General features: G+C 55.4%; 7 protein-coding genes across 7 annotated transcripts; 3 read left to right on the forward strand and 4 right to left on the reverse strand.

Annotated features, from left to right (window-relative positions):
* Positions 1-14: 14 nt before the first annotated feature.
* Positions 15-3,091, reverse strand: GUITHDRAFT_162138 (hypothetical protein). The gene is made up of 10 exons (XM_005836247.1): positions 2,534-3,091; positions 2,268-2,486; positions 1,973-2,191; positions 1,835-1,926; positions 1,660-1,776; positions 1,517-1,613; positions 972-1,343; positions 304-921; positions 195-255; positions 15-145 (listed from the first exon to the last, which is right to left on the reverse strand). The coding sequence occupies exons 1-10, from the start codon at positions 2,915-2,917 to the stop codon at positions 54-56; spliced, it is 2,271 nt and encodes a 756-aa protein (XP_005836304.1). The 5' UTR covers positions 2,918-3,091; the 3' UTR covers positions 15-53.
* A 1,174-nt stretch (positions 3,092-4,265) lies between these two features.
* On the forward strand, positions 4,266-4,846 carry GUITHDRAFT_104853 (hypothetical protein; the record flags this gene model as incomplete). The annotated part of the gene is made up of 3 exons (XM_005836248.1): positions 4,266-4,621; positions 4,668-4,715; positions 4,768-4,846. 3 exons carry the CDS (start codon positions 4,266-4,268, stop codon positions 4,844-4,846), a joined length of 483 nt encoding a protein of 160 aa, XP_005836305.1.
* A 139-nt stretch (positions 4,847-4,985) lies between these two features.
* Positions 4,986-5,479, reverse strand: GUITHDRAFT_151505 (hypothetical protein). Its single transcript, XM_005836249.1, has 3 exons — positions 5,322-5,479; positions 5,191-5,261; positions 4,986-5,141 (listed from the first exon to the last, which is right to left on the reverse strand). Exons 1-3 carry the CDS (start codon positions 5,415-5,417, stop codon positions 5,063-5,065), a joined length of 246 nt encoding a protein of 81 aa, XP_005836306.1. The 5' UTR covers positions 5,418-5,479; the 3' UTR covers positions 4,986-5,062.
* Positions 5,480-12,303: 6,824 nt separating this feature from the next.
* GUITHDRAFT_52583 (hypothetical protein) lies at positions 12,304-12,659 on the reverse strand (the record flags this gene model as incomplete). The annotated part of the gene is made up of 2 exons (XM_005836250.1): positions 12,304-12,530; positions 12,578-12,659. Coding segments are annotated over 2 exons (309 nt in total), but the record flags the coding sequence as incomplete, so codon positions are not given.
* A 1,034-nt stretch (positions 12,660-13,693) lies between these two features.
* GUITHDRAFT_47598 (hypothetical protein) lies at positions 13,694-14,049 on the forward strand (the record flags this gene model as incomplete). The annotated part of the gene is made up of 2 exons (XM_005836251.1): positions 13,694-13,783; positions 13,840-14,049. Coding segments are annotated over 2 exons (300 nt in total), but the record flags the coding sequence as incomplete, so codon positions are not given.
* Positions 14,050-18,772: 4,723 nt separating this feature from the next.
* GUITHDRAFT_67980 (hypothetical protein) lies at positions 18,773-20,125 on the reverse strand (the record flags this gene model as incomplete). Its single annotated transcript, XM_005836252.1, has 2 exons — positions 18,773-19,379; positions 19,779-20,125. Coding segments are annotated over 2 exons (954 nt in total), but the record flags the coding sequence as incomplete, so codon positions are not given.
* Positions 20,126-21,761: 1,636 nt separating this feature from the next.
* Positions 21,762-21,947, forward strand: GUITHDRAFT_151506 (hypothetical protein; the record flags this gene model as incomplete). Its single annotated transcript, XM_005836253.1, has 1 exon — positions 21,762-21,947. The coding sequence occupies one exon, from the start codon at positions 21,762-21,764 to the stop codon at positions 21,945-21,947; it is 186 nt and encodes a 61-aa protein (XP_005836310.1).
* Between the last annotated feature and the right edge of the window lie 62 nt (positions 21,948-22,009).

Genomic DNA, 22,009 nt, shown 5'->3' on the forward strand with positions numbered 1-22,009 from the left:
TCTTCTCCCAGTGTGCAAGGCAAAACCAGTCCTTTATTGTCGGCTGCTGGCTGTTAAGCCCCCCCTGTCTCCCGCCTTATCCTTCGAATCAGCTGGCGGAAGTCTTCACTCTCACGGTTCATTCGTGCCGTTTGCACCTTTAGGTCTTGGCAACAAGTCACAGAAAAGTCGGAGATGCCGATGAAGAGCGTCACCTTCAGAGATCTTGCGGATGTTTGACTCAGTCGCGGCGTCTGTCCGTTCAGGGGACAACCTCTGAGAAATTCGTGAGTGTCGCTGGTGTCAAAACAAGAAGTCTCTCACCAAGGAAGGTTCCAACGGCCGCACAAAGAAAGTGCCTGTTCCTCCTCCTCTTCTGAATCCTGCTGCTTCTCGCCTCCTGCCCATCCACATGGGACCATAACCATCATGTTGGAAACGACTGAGTGTCTGCCTCTCATCCAGCAGTCTCTGCTGGAGGTTCTGGCCATCGGCCGCCAGTCGCTGAGCGAGATTGACATAGTAGCGCGAAAGCCTTCGCATGTTCTCCTGACGCTGTGAAAGCACTCGACCCCTCAAGCCGGCCAGCTTGCGACGAGCTCCCTCCTCCAACTCAGAAGCTTTTTGCTTGAGGCTGTGGATCTGAGCGGAGGTCTGGTCCTGCATACTCACTTGGGAAGGGGAAGCGGACGAAGAGTCTTGCAAGGAGGTGGAGGAGGCGTTGGCTTGTGTCAAGTTCAAGAGGAGGGACTCCTCAGCGATAGCTGTGAGTAAATGCTTCAGAGTACGAGAGTCCTCAATCACTTGCTCCTTCTTCAGCTTCACTTGATCCTCCGCTTGAGCTCTGAGAGCCCCCTTACGCGCATCCTCTCTGCTCTGGCTCGCAGCTTCTTCGCTGCAAGCTTCCCCGCAATCTTCTGGTCGGCTCCCTCGCTTCATCATCTGAGGATCTTGAAGCTTCCATGCCTCTTCCAAGGGCTCTGCTCTTTGACCTTCGGCTCCTCGTCCCCAAAGGGCTCCAAGAAAGTCCACCCAGCTTCTCCTTCCTGGCCTCTGGCTGGCGCTGCCTTCTTGTTGATCCCCAACCCCAGCCCGTAGCCGTTCGAGTAAGCGCGCGGCTTGCCGACCAGCGGGGAGACCCACTGGCGTTCCTCAGCAGGTCCTGAGGCATCTTGCGAGTGGACGGGGATGGAGTTGATCCTGTCCTCCGGGTGGGAAGCTTTCCCGCTTAAGATGTCTTCGAAGTTGGAATGAGATCCCCCGCCAGCACCTGTAGTGCCAGTAGAGCTAGTGATGCTCGTCTCTTGGTGGAGAGCCTGCTGCAGCTGCTCCTTTCCGTGCGCGATGTCTTTTGGTTTCTCCTCCTGTTTTCATCGGGGAATCAGATTGGGCATCGACAACAGCAAAAAGTGGTACAATTTTCAGACGCTCAAAGCCGGCATGCCTTTCTCCATGTCCACCTTCCTGCCTTGCGGCGAGACGATCGATCTGGGGAGAGCCCAAAGTCACGTACGCAGCGCTCGGGATCCTCTTTCACCTCGTCGTGCAGCTCTGACTTGATCGCCCGCGTGATGGAGTTCTGGTCCTCCCCCGACGGCAATTGAAGGTGAAACTTCAAGTCCAGGGTGCCGATCCTGCCACAAACATCAGCTGGACTCTTGACAACTTCACAAGGGCCACCTGCTGTCCTTCCCTACTGCTAGCAAGCGCCGTCTAGGAGAGAACCCTCCATCCTTGCGGAGAAAACTGTCGAGACGAGGTTCCTCTGGAGCGACCCCGTACACGAACTCGCGCGACCTACAGATTGGAGGAGAGATTAATTACCGAGCGTTGGCAATAAATCTTTCACGATTACCTGTCCCTCCTGATTGGTTCTTTGCGCTTCACAACATGACGAGCAGGAGAAAAGTCAAAGGATTCCAACTTCACTCTCAACGCGTCGGCAGGCTGTAGGAATGTAAGACAAGCACTGAGAAAGCCTTCATTCATCGACCTTCTTCGTGGCCTTCGCCACTGCCTTCCGCAAGATCTCGTCCAGCTGCTGCCGGGTGATGCCATTCATCGCAACTCCTTCCAGGGAGAGAGAGACATCCACATGCTTGTCAGACGCTCCTGCCTGCTGGGCCTTCACATGAGCTAGTGGTGCAGCAGAGGCTTTTACATCTGAAATCATCCCGTCAGCCTCATGCTGGTGCGAAAGAAGCATGTCCACCTGAAGGAGCCGTCCTGTGAGCTGACTTCTCTGGGGGAGAGCCCGAATGCACCTTTCCGTGCTCACTTGAAACTACCTTCTTCACATCTGCCTTGTCCTGGCTGCAAGTCGAGCAGCTTCTAGAGCACATGACTGACATCCACTGGTTGTTCGAGGCGCATTGACCTCGCCTTGCCCAGAAACTGCAGCAGCTCTCTCCCCCGCAGCTCTCCTTGTGATGATCCTTGCAGCCTCCGTCGAGAATCTCTTCGCTCCTGACGAGAATGCTCTTCTCCGAAGCAGCAGCTTTCTGCAGCTGGAAAGCATTCATCATGCCCGAGGAAGCAGCACAGCATGCAAGACCTCATCTCGGAGTCGGAGCGCTTCTTGAGCAACCCTGTGCAGCTGCGAAAAGTCCTCGTCATCTATGTCCACGTCCTTGTACGCGCTCATCTTCTGTGCCTTGTGGAGCGAGCCCCACATCTTGTTGCGGATAGTGTCCAGAGTGTGTACCTGGCTGTCCAGCTGCTTTATCCCCTCAGATACTTTCCTGGAGATGATGGAGGGATGCAGCATCTCTCTCCCACCGCCTGTTCCTTGCAACGATACTTCACCTCGGCCATGAAAGCCGCTGAATGGCAGCAGCAGCAGCGCGCAGCCGCAACAAGCAAGGGCGAGTATACTGTACAGAAAAGCTTGCTTCCCGGGCTTTGCACTCGCAAGCCACGAGGGAGAGGGAGAATCCATGGGATGCTCACTTCTACTTCTCTGCCATACCGCACTCAGTGATGCACACAATGAAACGGTTCAATGCCGTCCTCTCATTTCAATGTTCACAACCACAGCCTCCTTACAAGTTCACTGCCCGAGTTGCTCTACCCACATCCGAACTATCTTTCTTCAAAAAATCTCATTCATTCTGCACGCATCATAAGGCAACCCATAAAAGAGGAGAAAAGTCCAACTGACACACTGAAATTGGAGAGAAAGGGATTCTACATTGACCAAGCTTCAATCAATATTCGTTATCCTCATCTTCTTCATGCTTGCTTCATCTTCTCTTTAAAGCTCACACCTTTTAATAACATCCCCGTCTCAGCCTCCTTCCCCTTCAATTCTTCCATCTCCCTCCCCTCCCCCTATCTCTTCCTTCCTCCCTCGTCCTCCCTCTTCACTCTCCCCCCACTCCCCCGCTTCCTCCCGCGCTCAGCAGCCCCATGAAAATGATGGCCCAAGAGTCACTGGGCCTCATCCCCGTATGTCCCAGTGGAATGTATTGACTATTTTACCAGTATTATTGACTATAGAAATGTTGTAATCAAGATTTGCCTTGACTACCCCTACCCCTGATTTCATCTTGGACTTGGAAGTACCCGGTCCATTTACCAAAAACTATCCCATGAAAGACCGGGTCTGCGAAAGATGGGAAAGAATCCACCCCTTCTCCAAACAACATGTAATGGAGCGACCCCGTTCCGAGGTTTAGCCACAGAGGTTTAATTATGGTGAAATATTTGATAAACTTACTGTTATTATTCAAAATAAAATAAATTAAAATTTCAACAATATGTTATCGATAACGATGAGACCCTGAAGGAGAAAAATTGTGCGCTAAGGGGGTGGCCATGGCATTTCAGCAACAGCAGGAGAGGGAGTAGGAGGGCTAGGAGGAAGAGGTGGAGTTAGGAGACAGATCAGGTGACAAGAAAGATTCTAGAAGTATCTGGAATGCAGGATCATAGGAAGAATGGAGAGGGGAAAATTGGCATGAACGACGACGCAACAGTGATTAGTTGTATCGCCACATGAAATGATTTATAATGAGGAAGATGGCAGGGCAAAAGAAGCAGGCGGCACAATGCCAAACAACGCAGGATTATTCTGAACAATCGTTCACTTCGTTAGTAATGACGTCTGAATGTTTTATTCAAATGATGATTTAGAACTCAATTCGGCTTTCTCCTCCTTGGACTAACTGTCTTCGTGCTTCTTTGCAGATTATTCCTTGCCAAGAGACATGACAGAACGACTAAGGACAGCCCTGCTCTTGTCTTTTGTCTGCTTGTTTAGCGTTTCTTGCGCAAGCCCCACTTCGATGTTACACCCTGGTCTTCTCCTCCAGCCACAGTTTGACGAGGTTTTGCTTTTCCATCTGCCCACACAGATCGGAGAACACTACAACCCGTATGAAGGGAAGGCGCTTCCTAGCGAGCACTTTGTGAACAGACCGATCTACTCGCCGATCAACAGGAAGCTGCAGCAAGACATCACCAACGTGCTCGACGACGAGCCGTCATCCCTGCACTGCCATGCTGGGAACTGGATCAACAAGCATCCTGACGACATCCCCAACCTTGAGCTGGAGCCCATCGGATACTCCCGTCGCTGGTTGGGGGAAGAGAGGATGGGAGGGGGATGGTCGAGCGACATGTGCCCTCTGTCGGGGGACAGGTGAGGAGGTTCGCATGCTCTACATGATTCGCTTAGATGGTTGCAGGCACGCCCTGTGCGACAAGTTGAACAAGCTCAGCCTGCAGGAGCCCAGGTGAGAGAGCGTGCTGCTGTGAGGTCTCGAGTGCCTGAGCCGCCTCGTACAGTGAAGCGGATGAGGACGAGGACATGGTCGTGAGAAGAGATGCCGAGGGCAATGTGCATCTCATGCCTCGCAAGAAATAGAAGCTTGATCGAAGACTATCGACATTCGTCTCGAAAGATACTGAAAGCATCCTTGACACGCCGATCGACGCCCCGCCGGCATCGTCGGGTGTCACTCAAGAAAATTTTCCTACCTCCCTTCGTTGATGACTCGATCTTTAAGTCTTAATGTATTTTCATTTCAGTTCGAAAAGGCTTCTCATTGCCTCTTTGCACATCAAACATGGTCAGCCTCAGTCACGCGTGAGAGTTGGAGATGCAGTCGTCGACGCTACTCCCCACCGCGTTGAGGAATATCCTCACGATCTCCGAAACACTGTCGCAAAGCATCACAGCAGGCAGCACGTCGACGGCATTTCCCTCACCTCAGTGGCGCAGCCAACATCTCAACCGACTCCTTGAACTTCATCTCGAACACGTGAGCTGACTGCAGGCCCTGGAAGACTGAAAGTAAGCCGAGAGAATAGAGGCGACTCGTCACCCGGTCCTGTCCGACCTTGTTGAGGCCGAGGATCTCGTAGTGGGGCTGAAGGCGAGGATACCCTTCGAAGCCGTCCCAGGATGTCACCGTCAACAGCAACTCTGGGCCCATCTTCTCTTCTCCAGCTTTACATGTGAACAAGATGTCGAAACCCACGGTCAAGTTGTCATGGCATCTGGTCGAATTTGTCAGGCACAGAAGTGTCAAGACTGAGCATTGCCTGGAAAACTTCGCCGAGAGGAAAGGAGAAAAATCCTTTAGGAGCGCATCAACCTGTTCAAAATATCAACACCATCCATCAAAATGCTGAGATCAAGTGACAACCTCGGTCCACATCTTGTCAAGACATGACAGGTGTTGTCCTAACCCGTGAACTACGTTCTTCTGCACCGGGAACAAGTTAAGAATTGTTGCTCAAGGGAGGCTGAATTGACCAGCCACTGCCCAGGCGTATGGGGTGTTGCCGTTCCCTTCTCGTACTTCGTCCCACCCTTCTGAACCAGGGCACTAACATCCACCTACGTTGATTCACATCAGTTTCCAGCAAGATGAGTGAGAGATTGAGACCAAACAATCCGGAGAGACAGAAACAACAAGCGGAAGTTGCCGAAGGCATGTGATCCTGTTCGCCTGTCACATCGAGAGGGGCGCGAGCAAGAGATCTACTTGCAGTCCCACGGGAGAGGATCTTTCTTGTCGATATCGCGGAAAATTCTCAGTACGGCAGTGTGCTGCTGAGACGTTCCATCCCCGCTACGCGATTTTTCCTACAGCAGCATAATGAGACCTGAAACTTTACACGAGATATTCTGACCTTCTGTCGGATCATGCATTCAGAATAGCATCGATCAACTTGGTCGAGATCAGCGTCGACGAGAGGTTCCGGGTCAAGAAATACGGCATCTCGGACAGTCTGCACAAAAACATTCACAAACCTTCGCCAGTGAAAGATGTACCCTCACAAAAGCAGCTAACTTCAGCTGCTCGAGGGCTGCCTCGAGGGACAAGGGCATTTGAATGTTTGGAACCTGTCAACATCTCAACATTTGTAGCATTCGAAAATTTGCGATAATTACCACACTGAGAAAATCTGTGTGCTCGCTATCATTGGGTATGTCCTGGTCGACGTATCCCTTGCTCTTGGCGGTCAGCACTGTGATTCATGTCAGGATCATCAAATTCATACGGCACCGCAGCACTTACTGGGGGCAGACTCGATGTGGCTTTCCCGAACTGAGGGTACACAGTCCACGCCTGTACAAGACATCATACACTAGAACTTGACTGGGAGAGAGGAAGGGGAGGAGAGAGTCGATCGGAATGCGGACGAAAATTGTGGGGGATCGATGAACCGATTTTACCTGAGCTGCAAAAGGGACGAACTCTGCCGGAGTGAACGACTTGTGTAAGCAATTGGTCGCCCTGTTCGTTTTCACTTGTCTTCTCCTTCTCCTCAACCAGAATCTTCCTTCTTTTCGTGACTCGCTGTCATAAGAAAAAGTTCAGTCCGTTTCAGGTCAAAAGCACTCAAACAAGTTTTGACATACCTGTGTTTCATTAGCAAACTCATCTGTCAAAGCATTTTGCAAATCTTCATTAAGCAGAACCTGAATTCTTGTGAATGAAACATATTCATGTAAGAGGTGTGTGATGTATTACAAGCTCTGGAGGCAGAGGAGGCTATTGGTTGAAATAGTCAGGCCCAACAGCAGCTTATTGAAAACAACTCACCACAAGTGAGGGAACTTCATTTTCGACACTCCACGCAAGATCCTGCAACAAGATCAGGCAAACATCTTCTTATAGATCAACATTTTGCACCGTTACAACGATTGGCCTCTCCTTGCACAACTTTCGAAACTTTTCCACCGCTCTTGCCCCAACCTGAGGCAAATTTTGAATCCATCCTTTGCAAGGATCAAGTTTACAATGTTACCTGTTGTGTTCTATCGTTTTGTTTTTCCAGTGTCTCTTTCGAGACAAGAGATCGACCTGATTTGTCCACCAGTCAACCAAGACCCACTGTCTCAACAGCAAACTTTTACCAGAGCTTGTACTTCTGCTGGAAAGTCGGATGCGCTCAAGGTGTTCATCAACTTTGTTCAGTTGATCTATGTCAAACGGGCCCTGAAACCATCCGCCGTCAACTGCGAACCCTGACACAGCGAAGGCTTACCCTGTCTTTCGCTTGTGCCAGGGACCTGAAGGTTGCGATGACTTGTCTCGTGGATGTTGAGTCTGCGGGGTTTTGAATTCTATCTTCTTGCTGTCTGGCAAGTAAAACAGCTGCTGATGTTTCTTTTCCATGTAGAGAATCTGGAAACCAAGACTGGTTTATTTGCCTTTCAAGGCACACGTTTTCCTCACCTTTTGAATGAACTTGGATCGTGCATCCGAGGACTGGCTTGACTGATTTGTACTTCCACGAGATTCTTCAAGAGCATGCAGATCTCCAGATGTTTGAATTTGCGATCTGAGTGCCTTTCTCTCCAGTTCTTTCCTCTGGGTTATGACGTTCAAATCTCGCTGAAGCAACGAAATGTATTCAGTCTTGCTCGACGAACATTCATAAACTCCATGTTCGACCACCCCTGCTCTGTAAGCAAGTTTTGCTTCACTCTCAGTTGGCCAGAAGTGTCTAAACTTGGTGACAATAACTCTCAGAGCATTCTTGCGCGTCTTTATAGTCTCTTCCGAGTCTGCTCTCCATGGCATGCTTGCTCCAGATGAGCTTCTAGATTGACTTGAAGATCCACCTTGCGAATGCGAGGCATTCTGGGACGACGCGTGTGGAGCTTGAGGTGCATTCGTTGCTGCATTCGTTGCTGCATTAGGAGCATTGGCAGCTCCTTGAGCTCCGCCCGCTGATGCTGTTTGGCTCTGATTCGCTCCAGCGGCTGTGCCAACTCCTGGAACTGGAGCAGTTGCAGGAGGCATAGGGGGCACGCGCTGAAGGTTGTTTAGCTATCTATCCTTGATGGCACCCGCAGGGCATCAAATGCATGAAATCATCAAATCTGCGATCAGACAATCAACTCTAACATTCTTCAAATTCACAAGGCGATTACATTGAAGATGGGCTGAAAGCTATATACAAGGAACGTTTGATCAAAACAGGACCAACCACTCTCTCACACCAGGTTCTGACATGAACGGAAGAAAGTCAGAAAATCTTGATACAATTTCAGAGGGTTAGTATTCGAGGTTCATGGCTCGCGAATCAGGCATAGATCAGATGAGGACATGATTGAGAGGATCAGTCTTGCTCAGACATGTCATCTGCGGAGTGAGGACAAGGCAAGGGAGGAGAGAGACGGGAAGAGAACACAAGGCAAGGGAGGGGAGAGGGCAGGGAGGGGGCGGAGCGACTGGCGCCCGCTTGCATTCAACTTGAGAGCGCGCGGAGGCGACTGTGAGAGGGGAGGGGAAAGGGAGGGGTGGTATCCAAATCGGGGGGTGGGGTGATGATCACCAAGGTGTATATGGAAAAGGGTGAGTAGTTTTCTTCTAAATTGTCATAAGACCCATGGGTGGGTCATTTGCAAATCTACTGCGGTATGGGTAGGGTGGTCAGATGAAGTGGGAACTTGAACCACGAACTGAGTGACTCCGAGAGTCACTGCCGCCGGCCCGGGTCCGATCCGATCGGACGCGCGGCCCCGGCGGCCGACGGCGGGCCCGGGCCTGGCCGGGCCCGGTGACCGGACGGTGCGCCGGCGGCGCGGACGGCGATAGGAGTGCGACCGCCCAGCCGCAGAGCCACTCAAACTTCCAGTTCAAGCCTCGGTAGTACGGCGGCCCGGCCCGCCGGGACTCAGTGACTCCCGGTCCGTCACTGAGTCAGCCGGGCGGCCTGCCGGCCCGGGGGCTCCAGCTGAGGGGCCTCTGTTCGGGCTGAGTGAATTTGAGTCACCTGCCGCCGGGGGGCACCCTCGGTGATCGCCGAGTCACAGTCAGTGTGCGGAACACTGCTTGGGCACAGTATGCGGCCCCTCGTCAGGCTAACAATTGTCACGTGTGTGCATCGCAACTGGCGTCAAGCGAAGGCTGGTCCCTTTATTGTACTTTCACACGCGGCGTTACTAGATACGACACGGAGATCAGAAACGTTTGTGTTGGAGTCTTCGACGAACTCTTGAGCTTGTCAGCTCTTCACTTTGAGCACAACATGATCCAAAGTCTTCCAGCTGGAGTGTTCGACGGGCTTTTGAGCCTGACAGTTTTGTCACTTGACACGACAGCATTTGCTTCTAACTGGCAAGACGACGAGTCTTTCAGGGGCCCTCACTGCATCAAGTTACTCTTTGTAATAATTCCAACCAAAGGTGATTCCCGTTCGAGCAGCCATATGTCCCGGAACATGACCAGATTGACCTTGTTGTCACTTGAAAGTTTGACGAAGCTTTCTTTCAAGACAACATCTCGACAGTCTTTCGGACCCAGGGATTCTAGAATGTGCTATGGAGACGCCTTGCCTTTACCAGCAACATCGTCTGAAAACTCGACCGAGACTACCGCAGCGGCCCCTGCAGACTTGTGCGCCTTGAACGCAACTTGGGAGTTCTTGTCAACAACGAGCTTTCGTCAGCTTATCCAGGAGGAGAGACCTCTTCCATCACAGGTAGGCACCTCTCTTCCCCCTCCCGCAGGGGATGCGTCTCTTGTCAGGAGCTGCGAATTCGGGCATCCATGTGCGACGATACAACAAGTCTACGAACTAACTTCAGGATGGAGGAAGAGGCTGACATTCATATGGCAGAGGAGGAACGAGTTACTAGTCGACGCATATTGCTTCATCTACAATAAGATCCAGTGAGAGCCACTTTCTGCTCTTGGAACACACCATTGGAATAGCGTCAGAACTGAGACGATTATGATCCAGAACGAGTCAAAGTCTTATTGCTACCTGTGCATTGCGTGCATTTTTAATGAGAGAGAAAACGGGACTGCAAAACAAGCAAGAATCGAGCAAGAGGGTTTGACGATTCTCGTAGATCACCCTTGTCAACGCTGTACATGATGAGACCCCGTGAACGCCCTCTCCTCACGGACAAAGTCATCGCAGCTACTCGCCAGTGCGACGTCTGTTCCTATACGTGTTTCATATCTTTACAACCTCTGTTATTCTATGTGTTTCATATCTTTACAATCTCCCTAGTTTGCCTGTGACGTCTGTCGGCCGTTACTCATACCGCATCCACTTGGTCTCTCACGCAGCCGCTGTCTCTCTCGTCGCGCTCCTCTCAGTCGACCTCCTCCCTCGTCCCTTCAGCCGTCGCTCGTCACGTCCAGCTTGCTCCTCCCCGTCCTCTGCCTCGCGGCTGATCGCTCGGCGATCAGCGATGGGAGGGGGTCGAGCCGGCGCTTCTGCGTCTGCTCATGGCAGCGAGCGGTCAGGGTCTCCTCGCGCGCGCAGCCTGTCGACCTCTTGGGGCAGCGGCTGCATCGGCATCGGTACCGAGGCTCTCTCGAAGACGATCCGGTAGGCGGGATACGCGCTGGCGCTGTGCTGGAGGAGGCGTGAGGGGGTGGAGGGGCTGCCGGGAGGGGGGAGGGATGGGAGGTACCGGGATGACGAAGATGGAGGGGTCGTGGAGGGTATCGACCATGCTGTGAAAGTGCTGCCCGGGGCTGCCTGCTCGCGTGACACGTGAGAAAGAAGCCAAGACGGGTACAGGAGGTGCACAACCAGGAGGAGGAGGAGGCAGGGGCAGGGGTAGAGGAAGGGGCAGGGGTACAAGGCAGGAATACGGGCAGGGGCCGGGCGCAAGGCTGCCGTACCGGTCGGGTCGACCGGGGGCACAGCACACCAGGAGTGTCCTTGCGCGTATCGTCCCAGCACAACCTGCCACCAGCCGCATCGCTCAGCCCCCCGTCCGCGAGACGTCAGAGGGCTTGACGCACGCGCGCTAGCAGCATGGAGCAGGGCTGATTGGCTCTCGTGTAGCCGCAGTAGGACAGCGAGTACCTGCGATGGCACGAGCCTCTCACTCCCTCGGTGTTCGCGTCTCGGACTCGGTCGCCTCCTCTTGCTCACCTCGCGTCTCTCGCAAAGTAGGAGCCTGCCCCGTACACCCTCCCGTTGCTTGAGCCTGCTCGCGGGGCGTGAGAGGACGCATGGCTGCTCGCTGCCGGTGTGCCTGAGAGGGTGACCATGAAGCCCTCGCTCATGATGGCGGACTCAGCGTCCTTGTTCTCCCTGCAGCCCCTCGGGCGTCACGCAGCTCGTCTTGTCGGCCCCTCCTCGCCCTCACCTGGTCCCGTCTCGAGGCTGTACCCCGTGAAAGCCCCAGCGCTCCATGGAGGCGGCACTCCACGCCAGCCCTCGTCTCTCCACGTCGCTGCGCATGCGATCTCTCTGATGCGCCTGGTCAGTGCCGTCGCCGACAGCTCGCGGGCCCACCTGCGCTTGGTAGAGGCGGCGGAGACCGGAGTTGCGCACGCGGCTGATGCTGGCGATCCTGAATCTGCGACACGTCGTCGCTGTCAGTCGCTGGTCCGCCCTCGGCGGGCCCTGAGGCCGGGCGTACAGGTACTGGGAGACAGTGGCGTGGAAGAGGTCGGACACCATCTGGTATTCCTCGCTCTCCCCCGCGAGCTCCTCCGTCAGCTGCTCCTCGTCGCTGAGCTGCGTCAGCCGCGCTGCGGAGAGACGAGACGGGAGCCTACCTGTCCGACTTCCACAGCCTTCGCGGGTCCCCACAAGCACCCAAGCCCAGCAGAGTCACTCGCGTGCCTTACAGGCCTCTCGCGCTCTCGCGGCGTCTCTTCCTCCTCGCTCACCAGGGATGTCCGGTCACCGGCGTCTCGCCATCGTACTCAACCTCGTGAGCCCGGCCGTCGAAGGTCTGCAGGGTGCCGGAGAGAGGCATGTCCTTGGCAAAGCTGCCTTGGAAGATACGGCAGACGTGCTCGCTCTCGTCCAGACACTCGTACACTCCCTGCCAACGTCCCCACTCGTCACGCGTCCTCGAGCCCCTTCCTCCTTGCCTCCTCCCGTCACCTCGCCGTCCATCATGTCTTCCCTCCAGCTCCCGCTGTACTGCCAGCTTCGCGCTCTGTAGAGTCCTTGACCTGAGCGACGCTCGTCACGGCTGGGCGTCGCGGCCTGACGGGGAGCGGCTCCCTCACCATGGCGCTGATCGTGGACGTAGTCGCCCTCGTAGGAGGAGCCGTCGGGCCAGCGGTAGGTTCCGTGACCATGCCGCTGGCTGCCGCTGATCCCTCCTGCCGCGTCTCTCCGTCAGGTCGCGCTGCCAGCACGTGCTCACGGGGGTCACCGTGATAGCTCGACCCGTCCGGCCATATCGCTGTCCCTACGCCTTCCATCACCCCGTCGGTGAACCGTCCCGTCATCCTGCGGGGAGGTCAGCCTTGGCCTTGGAGGCAGCCTCGCCGTGTCGCTCGCTTGCTCGACGACTCACGTCAGTCCCGACGGGAAGTACATGCTCCCCTCTCCTGTGAAGGGTCGCTCCCCTTGCTCCCCCTCCCAGCATCTCCCGTCTGGCCAGATTTGCCTGCGCAGGCGGCATGAGGCATGGGGCATGAGGGGAGGAGGATGGCGTGCCTGACGCGAGCGTGGGGGAGCTTCTCGGAGAAGACGAAGGAAGGAGAGAGGAGGAGCTCGAGGTTGTCAACGTTGACTGCTGTCGTATCCACAACCAACATTCGCTGCCACAGGTGACGGCAAAGTTCCTTATGGAGGGGTTTCCGATCATATCAGTACCGGTGGTTTGAGAGTGATCATGACGGGTAGCACGATCTGTTTGTGGGATGCTCCCATCAGTTCACCACCCCCTGTTACACACTCGATTTAACCGGTACTTGCCCCTCACCCGCAAAAGCCTTCATAAATGCCCCTACCCGATTTCATGCCACATCGAAACCAAAGGTGAACCCCCACTACCTCCTCCCCTCCCCCTCCCCCTCCCCCTCCCCCTTTCCCCTGCATCTCTTCCTCATCTTGTGAGCGACCTGCCTCTTCCCCTTCCCTTCTCAGATCTCGTTGTTCCATAGCAACTTCTCCCCGTCATGAACCCGCTGACTTTCATGATGAGAGTGTACGTCAGCGAATGTTGGTTGTGGATACGACAGCAGTCAACGTTGACAACCTCGAGCTCCTCCTCTCTCCTTCCTTCGTCTTCTCCGAGAAGCTCCCCCACGCTCGCGTCAGGCACGCCATCCTCCTCCCCTCATGCCCCATGCCTCATGCCGCCTGCGCAGGCAAATCTGGCCAGACGGGAGATGCTGGGAGGGGGAGCAAGGGGAGCGACCCTTCACAGGAGAGGGGAGCATGTACTTCCCGTCGGGACTGACGTGAGTCGTCGAGCAAGCGAGCGACACGGCGAGGCTGCCTCCAAGGCCAAGGCTGACCTCCCCGCAGGATGACGGGACGGTTCACCGACGGGGTGATGGAAGGCGTAGGGACGGCGATATGGCCGGACGGGTCGAGCTATCACGGTGACCCCCATGAGCATGTGCTGGCAGCGCGACCTGACGGAGAGACGCGGCAGGAGGGATCAGCGGCAGCCAGCGGCATGGTCACGGAACCTACCGCTGGCCCGACGGCTCCTCCTACGAGGGCGACTACGTCCACGATCAGCGCCATGGTGAGGGAGCCGCTCCCCGTCAGGCCGCGACCCCCAGCCGTGACGAGCGTCGCTCAGGTCAAGGACTCTACAGAGCGCGAAGCTGGCAGTACAGCGGGAGCTGGAGGGAAGACATGATGGACGGCGAGGTGACGGGAGGAGGAAAGGAGGAAGGGGCTCGAGGACGCGTGACGAGTGGGGGTGTTGGCAGGGAGTGTACGAGTGTCTGGACGAGAGCGAGCACGTCTGCCGTATCTTCCAAGGCAGCTTTGCCAAGGACATGCCTCTCTCCGGCACCCTGCAGACCTCCGACGGCCGGGCTCTCGAGGTTGAGTACGATGGCGAGACGCCGGTGACCGGACATCCCTGGTGAGCGAGGAGGAAGAGACGCCGCGAGAGTGCGAGAGGCCTGTAAGGCACGCGAGTGACTCTGCTGGGCTTGGGTGCTTGTGGGGACCCGCGAAGGCTGTGGAAGTCGGACAGGTAGGCTCCCGTCTCGTCTCTCCGCAGCTGACGCAGCTCAGCGACGAGGAGCAGCTGACGGAGGAGCTCGCGGGGGAGAGCGAGGAATACCAGATGGTGTCCGACCTCTTCCACGCCACTGTCTCCCAGTACCTGTACGCCCGGCCTCAGGGCCCGCCGAGGGCGGACCAGCGACTGACAGCGACGACGTGTCGCAGATTCAGGATCGCCAGCATCAGCCGCGTGCGCAACTCCGGTCTCCGCCGCCTCTACCAAGCGCAGGTGGGCCCGCGAGCTGTCGGCGACGGCTCTGACCAGGCGCATCAGAGAGATCGCATGCGCAGCGACGTGGAGAGACGAGGGCTGGCGTGGAGTGCCGCCTCCATGGAGCGCTGGGGCTTTCACGGGGTACAGCCTCGAGACGGGACCAGGTGAGGGCGAGGAGGGGCCGACAAGACGAGCTGCGTGACGCCCGAGGGGCTGCAGGGAGAACAAGGACGCTGAGTCCGCCATCATGAGCGAGGGCTTCATGGTCACCCTCTCAGGCACACCGGCAGCGAGCAGCCATACGTCCTCTCACGCCCCGCGAGCAGGCTCAAGCAACGGGAGGGTGTACGGGGCAGGCTCCTACTTTGCGAGAGACGCGAGGTGAGCAAGAGGAGGCGACTGAGTCCGAGACGCGAACACCGAGGGAGTGAGAGGCTCGTGCCATCGCAGGTACTCGCTGTCCTACTGCGGCTACACGAGAGCCAATCAGCCCTGCTCCATGCTGCTAGCGCGCGTGCGTCAAGCCCTCTGACGTCTCGCGGACGGGGGGCTGAGCGATGCGGCTGGTGGCAGGTTGTGCTGGGACGATACGCGCAAGGACACTCCTGGTGTGCTGTGCCCCCGGTCGACCCGACCGGTACGGCAGCCTTGCGCCAGGCCCCTGCCCGTATTCCTGCCTTGTACCCCTGCCCCTTCCTCTACCCCTGCCCCTGCCTCCTCCTCCTCCTGGTTGTGCACCTCCTGTACCCGTCTTGGCTTCTTTCTCACGTGTCACGCGAGCAGGCAGCCCCGGGCAGCACTTTCACAGCATGGTCGATACCCTCCACGACCCCTCCATCTTCGTCATCCCGGTACCTCCCCTCCCTCCCCCCTCCCGGCAGCCCCTCCACCCCCTCACGCCTCCTCCAGCACAGCGCCAGCGCGTATCCCGCCTACCGGATCGTCTTCGAGAGAGCCTCGGTACCGATGCCGATGCAGCCGCTGCCCCGAGAGGTCGAGAGGCTGCGCGCGCGAGGAGACCCTGACCGCTCGCTGCCATGAGCAGACGCAGAAGCGCCGGCTCGACCCCCTCCCATCGCTGATCGCCGAGCGATCAGCCGCGAGGCAGAGGACGGGGAGGAGCAAGCTGGACGTGACGAGCGACGGCTGAAGGGACGAGGGAGGAGGTCGACTGAGAGGAGCGCGACGAGAGAGACAGCGGCTGCGTGAGAGACCAAGTGGATGCGGTATGAGTAACGGCCGACAGACGTCACGGGCAAACTAGGGAGATTGTAAAGATATGAAACACATAGAATAACAGAGGTTATAAAGATATGAAACACGTATAGGAACAGAGGTTGTAAAGAAATGAAACACGTATAGGAACAGACGTCGCACTGGCGAGCAGCTGCGATGACTTTGTCCGTGAGGAGAGGGCGTTCACGGGGTCTCATCATGTACAGCGTTGACAAGGGTGATCTACGAGAATCGTCAAACCCTCTCGTCTGATGCTCGTTCCTTCACACATCTTTCCTTTCTGTGTCCTTTCTTCTCTCCCTTCCTCCTTGTCAGCCCTTTCATCCTCTTGTTCTAGCTTGCCTCTTTCCCGTTTTTTCGTCACCTCGTTGTTCCAGTCCTCTTCCTATCCATCTCAAAGCACTAGTCCTCTGCCCCTCTTCTCTCTGCTCCTCCTCTCCTCTCCTCCCTACCTGATGGATCGAGCTCCTCCTTCGTTCATCATTGCAGAGCACCTCTACTACAACCACGCTGGAGCTCGGCCGTCTCTGAGCAAGAGGACATCAGGGCCAGCAGACGGTAGACATCAACACGAACCTCTCGGAGGTTTTCTGACGAGTTTTCTTCCACACCGACTTTTCTCCTGCTTGAGAACCAGGAGATTCCTTTCTTGGCTTCCTTCTCGTTCTCGCCGCCTTCCTTCTTCGTCTTTCCCTCCTTGTCATTCTTCTTCTTGTCCTCCTCCTCGTCGTCCTCCACCTGAAGGTCCTGCACCTGATCTGTGACCGCCTGTTCTTGTGATAGCTTGCTCAACAAGCCCTGCAAGAGATGTCGCCTCAGTCGAGGGACAGGATCGACTTTAGACTCACTGTGATAAGTTTCATGGCAGAGGCCACTTGCCCGACGAGACTGGAGATGAGCATCGGGACGAGAGAGAGGAGCGAGAGGGCGAGGAACGACTTGTCAAGGGAAGGTTGAGATAGAAGTCCTTGTGTGTAGGAGCAGATCACGGCTGCGATTCCCAATCTTGCCATGCTCGCCTTCAGGGACACGCGCGTCAGTGACAGGGAGAGAGCAATAGGGGAGATGAAGCAAAGAGAGAGGGAGAGAAGGAGAGAGGGCGAGGAGAGAGGGAGGGAAGAGAGGGAGGGGATGGATTGATGGAGTGAGTGAGTGAGTGAGTGAGTGAGTGAGTGAGTGAGTGAGTGAGTGAGTGAGTGAGTGAGTGAGTGAGTGAGTGAGTGAGTGAGTGAGTGAGTGAGTGAGTGAGTGAGTGAGTGAGTGAGTGAGTGAGTGAGGGAGGGAGGGAGAACGAGAGAGAGGGAGGGAGGGAGGGACTTGAGAGGGAGGGACGGAGGAGTTCAGGAGCGGAACCTCGAGCTGCTTGATGAACTCGAACCAGTCGTCTTGAGGATGGAGCAGGAGGATGATCAACAGCTCGATGGTGTAGACGGTGATACACAGGGCTGAGTTGAGATGCCCGTTGGAGGCGAAGCCAATGATGAGGCCGATGATCAGCTTGGTCCCGATGCCGAACAAGCCGAACCACCAGGCTCGGCCATGGTTGCCCTCTATGAGGACCCCGTACCTGTCCATGAACCTCTCGTGCAGTATGCTCCTCTCCTCCCTCACTTCCGCCACCTTCCACGACCCTCGCATCCTCAGCTGGTTCAGGGAGCTCGTGAAGCTCTGACCCTTGCCCAGCACGCCCTTGCCCTCCGGGTTCCTCAAGGTGACGAGGAAGGTCTGGAGGTTCTCGCGGAAGGAGACGTCCTTCCATGCTACCGTCTGCTTCTTCACTCCCTCGAACGAGATGAACACAAAGAAGGCAAAGGCGCCGAGGAGGAAGAGGAAGAGGAAGCTGCCTGCTATCTGATACTCGGCGCACCTGCTCGCCATGGCGCTGGAGGCAGCGAGTGAGAGACCCTGGAACTGGGCGACGAAGACAGTGAGCTCCCACTTAGGGAAGGGGATGGGAGTTTCTTTCATGTCCTTCCCGTCCAGCCTCTTCTTGTACTTGATCGCCTCCACGACGAGCGACCGGACAGCCACGACGACCAAGGAGACCAGGAAACACATGAGGACTGTGGAGAAGAATTCGTAGGGCGAGTTGTGTGCTACCAGGCAGTCGGCAGCACCTCGTCGGGCTGGGAGGGAGGAGTTGTGCGAGTAGAAGGCGAAGAGCTTGAAGTTGGACCAGGACAAGCCGTCTGAAAGCGCCTTCACCCCATCCGACTGATCCCTTCCTCCGATCCCACCGGCCAGCGCGACGAACTGAGTCTGGAAGATGAGGCTCATGACTGCCGCGCCCGACGCTCCTCCCCCGCCGGTGCCTGCGGAGCCGGAGGAGGCCATGGAGGAGGAGACGGCGCCTCCTACACTCGCCCCAACACTGTTGGCAACTGCCGTGGCCACGATGACGGCGACCGCAGCAGTGACAACCTTGCTGGCTGTCTGCATGCTCTGCTTGATATCCTTGAGAACAACCTGTTCGGACAGACACTGCATCTTGTCCTCCAGTGAGGATTTGGTGTAGCCATCCATGCACTCGCACATCGCGATGGAGCTGCTGAGAGCTGGAGAGCTGGAGAAGGCAGGGCATCGAGTGCAGAGAGAGTCAGTGACGTTAACGAAGGCGTCAGAGACGGAGCCAGCAGGGCAGGAGGAGCATACGAACTGTTCTACCTCCATCTTCTTGCTCGTCAGGTTCCTTAGGATACCCTCAGTGTCCGAGTAAGAGCCCTCACCGCAGGAGACGCAGGATGGGCACTTTGGGAGGAGGGACCGCCGGTCCTGAAGGCTCCCAGTCAATACTTCCCCCTCCTTGAGAGGGGGCTCGCACTGGAGGGGGTTGCTGGTCATGGAGACGTAGTGCATCTTGAGGTCTTTTAGGGTGGATCCGTCCATGCAGGTGAGACTGTTCTGGTCGAGGTAGAGGTACTTGAGGTTGGTCATGTTCTTGAAGAGAGCCGGGGGGACCATGGAGATGGAGTTGTGCTGCAGGGACATCATGAGCACGTTGTAGAGCTTGTCGAAGCACCCCTCGCCGAAGGATGCGATCTTGTTGTCCATGAGCTCGACGATTTGCAAGGAGCTGGCGGTGTCGAACAATCCCTTCTGCAAGGAGGCTATCCTGTTGCTGGACGCCCGGAACGTGAGGAGCTGCTTGGTACCGGCGAACAGGCCGTCAGGGAGCGAAGGCAGGCTGTTGTTGTAGAGGCTGAGGTACTGGAGGCTCGTCATAGAGGAGAAGACTCGTGGGTCGATCTCCACCATCCCATTCCCATCGAGTGTGAGCGTGTAGATCCAGGAAGGGAAGGACATCCCGTCGTAGCTGAGCCGAGTGATGCGGTTCTTGTCTAGAACCAGTGTCTGCACGTACTCCATGCTTGACAGGGCACTGTAGGGAACTGCCGCCAGCTCGTTGCCTGTGAGGTCAAGCCTCTCGACGTTGAAGCCCTTGAACACGTTAGCATCCAGGTTCTTGATCCCCTGTCTGGACAAGTCCAGGTAGGTGCAAGATGCGCACTCTCCGTACTGCCTGAGAGTTCCCAGCTCGTCGAGGCTGAAGGAGCAGCACTGCAGCCGGATGATCTTGACCTGCGGGATACAGAGCGAGTTGCCGACCGTTGGCTTGTACGTCCCCTCGGAGCAGGCGGAGCAAGAGAGCGGCGAGACGCCACCATACCCGATGTTGCACTGGCACTTGTCCAGCGACATGCTGCCGTTGGGGGAAGTGGAGAAAGGCGGGCACGAGGGGCATGATGAGGTCACGTTACCGGCGATGTTGGAGAACATCCCACTGGGACATGCAGGGCAGCCGTAGAGCGTCGTTGAAGCTGCAGTAGCATTCTTGAAGTAGGTTCCTTCTCTGCACGACAAGCAGGACGGGCAGGTGGGATACTGCTGGGCCGAGTTGAACTGTAAGACATTCAGCGACACTGCAGGCACGCAGTTCATGGGGTTGCCGTTGAGGGAAACAAGGTTGAGTTTCAAGCTGTTCTCGAATGCAAGGCCGTCAATGCAGGAAAACTTGTTGTTGTTGATGTAGATCTGAATGAGGGAGGACAAGGACTTGAAAGTCCTTGCTGACACGCTCGTCAACTGATTGTACTGGAGGCTCAAGACAGTCAGCTGCTTGAGCGAATCGAAGATCCCGTCAGGAAGGGCCGATATCTGGTTGCTGTCGAGGTAGAGGGCTTGCAGGCTGGTGAGGTCATCGAACAAGCCGGCAGGAAGTGACGTGATCGAGTTGTAGTTGAGGTACAGGGTAAGCAGCGACGTCATCCCAGAGAACGCTAATCTATCAACAGATACGATGTTGTGCTCCGACAGACTGATCATAGTGCACTGCCCCGTAAGGTTTCCTTTCCTCGAGAGAGTTCCGTTGGAATCCAAAGTGAACGTGGCACAGCTCTGCTCGATGACAGTCTGGGCGCAGCATGGAAAGGCGATAATGACAAGAAGGAAACACTTGAGTTGCGTGGCTGAGCTGTGTCTTTGATGAAGAAGCATTCTATTGCAAGATTCACTTTTAGTTCTTCTCGACGCCCTGACATCGGTGTTAGGTCGAATAAACAGAACTGAGCTACCAAATATCAATCAGTCAATTTCCTTCTTAGCCCCTTTCTCTCTCGCTGATTGCTGATGTTCTCCATATTCATTAAGGACACATCGCACTATACCCTGATCTTTCATCTCTTTCTTTCTTCTTCTCCACGTCATCCTCGTCCTCCTCGACCTCTTCAAGCTCCTAAAGCTCTGCGTCCTTCTCATGGTTCTCATCCACTTCCCCTCCTTCTTGCCCTTATGCTTTTCCGTGTCCTCAGCATTCGCCATTTCTCTTCCTTCCTCGCAATACTCGTCCTCCTCACCTCCTCGTCCTCATCCTCCTACTCGTCTTCCTCGTCCTGCTTTGCCCTCCCCCCAGATGTACCTCGTCGTTACTTTACTCCTCTCGTCAGCAAAACATTCTTGTAAACTCCAAAAGATGTCTTTTGACAACATTTGATTATTTCTTTTTAAAAGACCCCCCCAAGCCTAGTAATAAATCCACCCACCCCCTACTCTGGTCATTGATCACATGTGTTTTTAGCCCTTCGTTGCCCCACCCCCTCAGGGACAATTTCCCATTCCCACTCATCTCACTACCCCCAGTAGATACTGAAATGACCCCCTTTTTCCGCAGGGTTATCCCCACTTCTAGTACCCACCACCCTCCATTCCTCACTCGGTTTGCTCCAGCGCTCCAACTCCTTCCAGTCAAAAGAACGAGCCCAAAAAACGATATGTAACGGATATAACGGTCAATACGCAACGGAGAAGTAACGTCGTAATAACATCTAGGCGGCTGTTCACGAAGAGGCAGCAGTTCCAGCGGCAAGCATGGATCGCAGGGCAGCAGGAGCGAGGAAGTAAAGAGATTGGGATCCATGGATGACCTTGGGAGGATAGAGGCAATTTTTTCTCAGTGAAGGGAGAGAAGAATGAAGTGAGACTAAGAAGGTGGCTGGTTGAGGTAGATGTGTAGGATATCTGGGGGAGATGCAGCATAGGATGCGGTGCTCACGTTAGGAACGAATTGAGAATGGTTATGTTGCCTTATCAAGGAGCAACAGAGGATCACCTCGGTTAACCTTGGATAGCCTGATGGATAAGTCCATTCTTAAATGTGTAAAATCTGGACAGCTGAATTGAGTTCGCGAAGTTCGTAGAAGCGGTGTACGTTGTTTCAATTCTCTTGGTCAATATATGTATGATTCATCATAGGGTGTGGAAGAATTCCTTTCCGTATCTTATGAACATGTGGTGAAGTTACAAGAAAGTGTTATGATCCATGGTAGCTGTGACATACTGCTTATTCGAAATGTGTTGCCTTCAACACTTGTGTAGCTGGTTTATGCATCTGACCATTTGTGATCAGATGCGCACCATTCTCTACGGCAAGAAGGCAGCAAACCTCTACACTCAGGCGTTTGTCCAGAACACCCAGGCTCGTGCTCTCTACCAGGAGTCCGAGGACACCTACTACCGCGCCAACGACGCCGCCTCCTACGATGACTGGCGCCGCGCCCGCCACCAGTGGGACTACTTCTACAACCGCCACTAAGCAGTATGTTGTGTGTAGTTCCACAGAAAACCTTTGAGGACATGGTGTTTGAATGAAAGTAG

Source organism: Guillardia theta (genome assembly GCF_000315625.1).
Source record: "Guillardia theta CCMP2712 unplaced genomic scaffold GUITHscaffold_18, whole genome shotgun sequence".
In the NCBI taxonomy this organism is placed as follows: domain Eukaryota; class Cryptophyceae; order Pyrenomonadales; family Geminigeraceae; genus Guillardia; species Guillardia theta.

Bases quoted from the DNA above. Each gene is read 5' to 3' on its own strand.
- GUITHDRAFT_151505 (XM_005836249.1), bottom strand. From the start codon at position 5,417: ATGGGCCCAGAGTTGCTGTTGACGGTGACATCCTGGGACGGCTTCGAA. The intron at 5,262-5,321 runs GTCGGACAGGAC...TCAGTCTTCCAG, and splicing joins AGATCCTCGGCCTCAACAAG to GGCCTGCAGTCAGCTCACGT. The intron at 5,142-5,190 runs GTGAGGGAAATG...GCTTTGCGACAG, and splicing joins ATGTTGGCTGCGCCACTGAG to TGTTTCGGAGATCGTGAGGA.
- GUITHDRAFT_162138 (XM_005836247.1), bottom strand. From the start codon at position 2,917: ATGGATTCTCCCTCTCCCTCGTGGCTTGCGAGTGCAAAGCCCGGGAAG. The intron at 1,344-1,516 runs GTGAAAGAGGAT...CGATGAAAACAG, and splicing joins AGTCAGAGCTGCACGACGAG to GAGGAGAAACCAAAAGACAT. The intron at 922-971 runs GTCAAAGAGCAG...CAAGATCCTCAG, and splicing joins TTGGGGACGAGGAGCCGAAG to ATGATGAAGCGAGGGAGCCG.